The sequence below is a fragment of the Pogona vitticeps genome, chromosome 1 (genome assembly GCF_051106095.1).
Source record: "Pogona vitticeps strain Pit_001003342236 chromosome 1, PviZW2.1, whole genome shotgun sequence".
Classification (NCBI taxonomy): domain Eukaryota; kingdom Metazoa; phylum Chordata; class Lepidosauria; order Squamata; family Agamidae; genus Pogona; species Pogona vitticeps.
The window spans coordinates 332319296-332326381 of record NC_135783.1 but is presented as its reverse complement, the minus strand read 5'-3'; the positions used below and the strand labels follow the sequence as shown (position 1 = coordinate 332326381).

At 41.3% G+C, this 7086-nt stretch overlaps 1 protein-coding gene across 11 annotated transcripts in view; it reads right to left on the bottom strand.

Annotated features, from left to right (window-relative positions):
- Positions 1 to 2833: 2833 nt before the first annotated feature.
- Positions 2834 to 7086, bottom strand: part of UNC79 (unc-79 subunit of NALCN channel complex) — a 172596-nt gene continuing 168343 nt past the window's right edge. For all 11 annotated transcript variants that reach the window (XM_072986600.2, XM_072986602.2, XM_072986604.2 and 8 more), the window contains 2 exons: positions 6267 to 6308; positions 2834 to 4828 (listed from right to left, as the gene is read on the bottom strand). In XM_072986600.2, the coding sequence (XP_072842701.2) occupies positions 4628 to 4828; positions 6267 to 6308 (243 nt within the window). In that variant the 3' untranslated portion in view covers positions 2834 to 4627. The remainder of the gene's footprint in view (positions 4829 to 6266; positions 6309 to 7086) is intronic.

Here is a 7086-nt window from a genome sequence, read left to right as displayed (position 1 = left end):
TATTCTTTATCATAACCAAAATGTTATGTCATGTCTATAATTATTCACTTTGTCTGGTTCTGGCCAGTGTGAAATTCTATTCCCATTCTGCCTGCATCCATATGAGGATCACCAATCTCCAATGTTGCATGCATCGCAGAAGATGTGTGAGTGCCACTCATATTATTCCATACTATGGGACTGTTTGGGGATACAGTAAGTGAAAAACAGAGGGGCCTAACATGAGAGAACAAGCTCTTTAAGGGTGAAAATAGCTTTCTGGACAACTCAGTTCCACCTCTAAACAATGCACTTCTAATCTTAGTTGAATGCTTTGTTCAGCTTTGCATTAAATACCAGTGTGAGCCAGCTGCAGCTGGCTGGCAGAGTGGTCAGCCTCCTAGGGCAGGAGGAATGCTCTCCCTATTCCAAACACCTGGGAGAAGAGGAGGGGCCGGTCACACCTCTCACAGGGGGAAGGTGCTCTGGACCGGCTAGAAATAGGAGGGGGAGATGAGAGCTCAGAGGAGGAAGAACACAGACATTTGTAGCAGGATGCTCTGGAATTCCTCATTGATAAGAACAAAGCCTCCTTACCAGGAGAGGACCTGGGAGGGAGGCGGATGGCCTTGCCAACCCAGGAAGGCTGGTAATGGGGCATCCAGACCCTGAGAGGGCAAGCAAGGGGGCTGGGAAGGAGAGACCGTGGCCTTAGCTCTCCTCCTTCCCCAGTTGCTTCCTCAAGCTGACTCTCTGGACTGGAAGGAAGCCAAGAGGGGCTCCTGTCTGCCCCAATTGAGCAGTTTTCTCTATGTGGACATTTCTGCTTAACTGACCAGGGAGTGACGCAACTCCTGGCCAGCTAGGGGACGACTCCGTTGCCAGGACTAAGGCCAGGGGGTCGAGGGAGGAGCCCGACCAACATTGGAACTGAAAGTCTGAAGGGGCCTGAGCCTGCAGAGCAGTGGTGGGATTCAGCAGGTTCACACCAGTTCTACAGAACCGGTAGCTAATGTGTTATTGGTTCTGCAGAACCGTTTGTTGGCCTGCTGAATCCCACCACTGATCCTGGCCAGTAGTGGGATTCAGCAGGTTCGCACCAGTTCTACAGAACCAGTAGCTAATGTATTATTGGTTCTGCAGAACCATTTGTTGGCCTGCTGAATCCCACCACTGCTGCAGAGACATTCATTTCTGTTTCTTTCCTCTGTAATATGGCGGCCTGGAGGTGCAGCCCACTGGGGTAGATTCTGCTATTGCCCTGAGGGGCTTGGTGCTGTGAGGAACCCCAGCACCCCCACACTCGGCTGGGGCCAACTCTGCAAGAACCTGTGTTTATACGTCATATTTCCACCTTGCTTTGTTCCCAATAAAATCCTAAAATTGTACCACAACTTACTGCCTGTGGCGGGGGCTGCTCACAACCAGTAATTCCAGATTTCATATGATGTTTCCATAAGAACAGCTTTTATTGCTGTGCTCACTGCTCGAACTAGACGGGGAGAGTATAGCTTTGTAAAAATAACAAATGGATTCCCTCAGAGCCCGTTGTCCGGATTTCTCTGCAACACCCACATTATTTAAAAATAAACTTTCCAGATCTTAGTACATGGCAGCCCATGGGTCATATATAGCCTTCCAGCTCTCCAGAAAATGTTTTGAGAAGAAACGTCCTCTTGCACTTTTTTTGAGTTTGCAGTTTTTGCCACGTCTTCCCCACCCCTTCCAGGTAATGTCCAAGTTTTGAAAAAAGTTACCCTCAACTTAAAACAGAGGTGGAAGTAGCCTTCCTCTGCCTAAAACATGCCCCCTGTTATATGACAGCTCATGGAAGTGGTTCCACAATTACTTTTGCAAGACTTGGCAAGCAAAGGGAAGCCAGCCAGAGAAGGGCAAATGCTTATCCCAATGGCTTTCCTCAGTTATGTAACATACAGGATAACGGCCATAGGCACCAGACATGTTTCATAGTATGGAGTCTTGACAATGACATCTAATTAAATAGAATCTTTTAGACAGCCCCAAATTAACTATTGAGCAAAATAAGCACATGCTTAGGGCATCATCAAGGGAAGGGGGCACCATAGACTTTTCTGAGTGCTCGATTTATCATGGACCACAATGCAAATAGTGCACCCCTCCTTAACAAACCACATCTATCTATCCCTTATCCTCAGCTCTCTTTCCCTCTCTTCCTCAAGATCCGCAAGAAAACCACTTTCCTGCCTGAAGTAATTGAGTATGAACCAGAAAAAAAAGGCGTAAGACACGCCAAGTAAGAAAACCCATTTGAGTGAAATGATCCATCATCAGCGCTTGTTGTTTTTGGTTTTTTAATTATTTATTTACTTCTATATGTGGTTCATTTTGCCATGTGCTTTACAATTAAATTACCTTATTTTCATGTACAAAATGTGCACATCCCCCCCCATGCTGTGGAACCTGCCACATGTTATAGGGGGCAGTGTGACTGTTTCAGTGTTTATGACCTCTTAAAGGACTTCATCGGCCCTGCTTTTAGATTAAGCTTTACTCTTTGTTTTGTTTTGTTTTCTTTTTTGTTCTGTGCTTTTAGGCCCAAATTCAGTTGCCAGTTCCAGCTAGATTACACCCCCTGATAAAATTACTGAACGACAAGCCAACACTTAGATAAATCCAGCTGACTCCACGTGTCCACTCTGGTTAGGACTATAAATTGTATTTAGACCTAAATCCACAATGTATTTGCTGGTGGGCTGGCAACACGGAACCCCTACAGTGGAGAAAATTTTCAGCCATTGTGCTGTTGCTCTTATACAAAAACTCTGCTGTGGAATGGGTGCATACAGAAATAAAGATTATGACAAATGCAGAATAATAGGCTAGTGAGTTTATTTGAAGTAAAATAATAACCAAGTATCATTAAATACAGTAGTAAAGAGTTATGCATTTTTACAGTATTTCAATACAAAGCTTCAGTTTTTACTCCTTTATTCAAAGGATTTATGCAATAAATACAGTAAATCTCAATTATGTTTGTATATATTTTAGAAAAGGTTAAATTTTAATTACAAGGAGTCTAACTGTTCCAGTCCAAGTCTCCTGCAAAGAAACAGGTGGCTTTTCTGTACAGTTCAGTGGATCAGTCTTTCTCAATGTTATTAAAATTCATTTTTTAAAAATATTTAACATCACTTTCTATGCAGTGTTTCTACAATTTTATGTACTATATGCAAATCTACAACGCCAAGCCTTTTCCCTACGGAAGCCTGTAGCATTTGTGATCTCCCCAATGGCCACAGGAATGGGGCTTAGTTTGAATCTTACTGTGTACAATTGTTGAAGAAAATAAAATACAGGTTGTACTATACAGATTGTCCTGTACACTGGGTTACTTAGTTTAAGGGCCGCAGGAAAATTATCAGCAACAAAACACAGTTACAAGTATTTAACTTAACAGTTCTTAAAGTAAAGAGACAAGTGAACAGACACAGTTGAACCACCTAATTCCTAAGTGCACTTCGTAGTCCGGGGGGACTGGCTTCGTCTGTATTCAGTGCCTTAGGCAAAATGCCAGCACTAATTCTACTATCCGGTATAGTGTAGTGGTTAGCGTGCTAGAATCAGACACAGGAGATGCAGGTTTCAGTCCCCATGGAGTCTGGAAACTCCTGAGGGTAATCTTGAACCCATCACTCTCACTTAGCCTGACCTTTCTTACAAGGTAGTTCTGAGGATAAAATGAGGGAGAAAGAGAACAAGGTTAAACTGTCTTATCTCCCATGGTGGAAAGGCAGGCTATGATTAATGTATCTCCTCAAAGATAATAAGAAATTCTTCTTCCCAGCCCTGCCAATGGAATGTGTGTCAATAAATATAGAGATTCCAGGGCAGACAGGAGTCCCTCTCACTTTCTTTGGTCTCCTGGCACTTTACATGGTTCCTCCTGAAGCTACGGATCCTGATTCAAGGGCCAAACAATCCACCCAAAGGTGCAGGCTCACTTGAAAGTCATTGGCTTCTATCCAGGGCTTGGAAAAATTATAATCCCTCAGCCAGCCAGCCAGCCAGCCTCTGTAATGTGATCATTTGGAAACAAAAAGAAAACCCTGCAGAAAACTCTTCATTACTCATTGTGGCAAGCGTTATTGCATTTCCGAGTCTGAGTTTCAAAACGAGATCAAACAACAAAGTATTTAGAAGATATCGAAAACCCTGCTTATTTTGTTAATGTGTAAAAAGAGCGGCATCAAAGAACACTCAGAGGCATCTGTGAAAACACGCAACTGTGGTATGTAAATCTATAAAAAAATAAGAAGGGAGAAGGCTTTTCCTTGTAAACAAAAAGGGAAACATTTGGAAACATGTGTATTTAAACATCTTGCTACACAAATTAGCTCAGGCCTAAATTAGCGAACGCCATTTGCGAGATCAGCCTCGTCATACAATTTCATGTGCCACAGCGACAACACACTTGCACTGATAGGTGGGCACAGCCAGGCCATTCTCTATTAACCCGTTCCCCCCTATTTCTATATGCCTACAAGAAAACAACAGGAATGTGTAGCTACAGTACTATTATCTACTTTTTAAAGATGGCCTTTTGTCTTATAGCTTTAGCCCTATTATTGCTAGACCAAACATAAATTCCTAGAACATCCTTCTTGGGTCATAAAGGATAAAACTGAGATGCTGCTTCTGATGACTGGATTTCCACTTGAGCCATTTTGAACTGGGTGCACTGCAGCCATTTGCGGAGAACGGAGGAGTTTGTGTTCATCTGGACGGATCCCTGTAACATTCTAAGGCTATGGTGGTTCACATTGTTCTGGATGGCTTGGAGGCGGAGCTGCAGCCCAGCAGATAAGTGCTATGAAGATAAAGAAACACGCATTTTGCTGCAAATTCTTTATTTCTTTGTTTTAAATATTTCAGCTGCAAGACCTCAAAACCACTCAGCAAACTTTTTTTTAATTTAGAATAAATGCAACTAATATTCAAATCCAGCATAATGCAGTCAATTGAAACATATAGGTATGCATGTTTTCACACAATCATGTGTGATAAACCAAGAAACAGCAACATAGCTAATTAAATGACTGGGGTAAATATTATTTATTTCTTTATTTAAAATATTTTACCCTGCCTTTCTCCTGAAAAAGGACCCGAGGCAGCTTACATTGTTAAAAGACAATATTTAAAACCAAAAAATAGATACAAATACTAGAAAGGGTCAATTTCCACCCTACAACACAGTAGACAAAAACAACACCAAAACACATTCAAAGCAGTAAGGCACAACAATCCATTCAACAACTCCACTCAGTCACTGAGGGAAAGACGGACTGAAGAAAAAGCCTGCTTGCGGAAAGACAGCAAAGATGGGGCCAGCCTGGCCTCTTGTGGGAGGGAGTTCCAAAGTCTGGGAGCAGCAACAGAAAAGGCTGTCTCCCGTGTCCCCATCAAATGCACCTGTGACAATGGTGGGACTGAGAGAAAGGCTCAGTTCTTACCTGATGTCTAAATGCCATCAGAATGAATGCCAGGTGATTACATAATTTACAGTTTTGAAATGCTACTCTCAAGACTACTGCATGTGGCAGAGCCACTTAATCTGACACTCAAATTTGCCTGCAGCGCTGAAATAATAGACTCCTGTTTTGCTGACTGTTGTGTTGCTTTCTATTTTAGTGCTCTAAGTCAACACATGGGGCCTGTGTATGTCAGACAAAGTAATGAATGAAGCTACACTTGTCACACCCAAGCAGTGAGAGAGAAGAGACTGTAAACTTGACCCCTTTTTCACTGAATTTGAAGGCTTTGTTGGTCTGCAGTCATTCCTCAAGAACAATGGGCACTATATATATCTGACTAGAAAGAAGTCTCAAGCTTTTCTTTCTTCCAATTACCCATTTTATATATTACATAAGAAATTCTGGGGAACTTGAAATATTGCCTTGTTTATACGTTCTGAACGATTCAATAAAGATATAACGCAACCAAGATTCTTTGTATTAATCTTTGGATTGCACCATGTGCATGGAAATATGAGCCACACCAGGAAGAGAACTGTTGGATAGTGCAGTGGGCTAGGTATCTGGCTGCTGAACCAGAGGTTACGAGTTCAATTCCCCACTGTGCCTCCTTGACAGGGACTGGACATAATCCACAGGATTCCTTCCAGTTCTGCAGTTCTAAGATTGATGATGATAAGTGAACAGATTTAGATATGGACACAAATTCTGCTACACTCGTTTTCTTCACAAACATAAAAGATTAGAACTTAGGTGTTGAGAGGCAGAACCTACCTTTAGATTCGACTGAATCATTGGGAGCCACATTGGGATGAGCTGATGGAAAACAGAAAACCTGCATTACTCTACAAGGCATACTGATAATGCACCTATTGCAATTCATTATAGCACCGCATCATTATGTCACACTTGGTCGAAAGAGGTACAATCGATGTTCTTAGTCTGAAGAATGAACCAAGAACTGTGCTGACAACATTAACCCAGAGATAACACAAGGAAATATTGGCCAAGCAGTGTTCTGTCTAAAGTATGATGTATTTTAAGGGCTGCTTTTTAAAAATTAGTTTTAAAAACAAGCACAAACAAAGAAATAACACATCTAAAACCATTTAAACATCTAAATAAAAAAATTTAATTGACCAAGCAGTGTTCTGTGTAATGTATTATGTACATTATAGTCTGCTTTTTAAAAGTTATTTTTAAAATAAATACAGAGAAATAACACATTTAAAAATCAATAAAAGTATTTGTGCTATAATAGAAGTATGTAACAAAGAAAAAAAATAAAAGAAAAACCTACATACATAGTGTACCGGGACCATTGGGGAAAAATACCTATACCATTTACCCTTGTGTGGAGCTCCCTCTCCTTCCAAAATCATGCAGATGCTTGAGTTTGCTTTGTCCCTTCCCATTTATTAATACAAAACTAATCAATTGTCCCAGTATATTTATAAACACATCTCTGAGCAGTACCCCCCTCTTAACTCTTACATTAATTTTATCATTAATTGCCATATCCCAGACTTCTCAATACCATTCACTAAAAATATATATTTTGAGCCGTTTTCCAATTCCTAACAATAATCAGTTT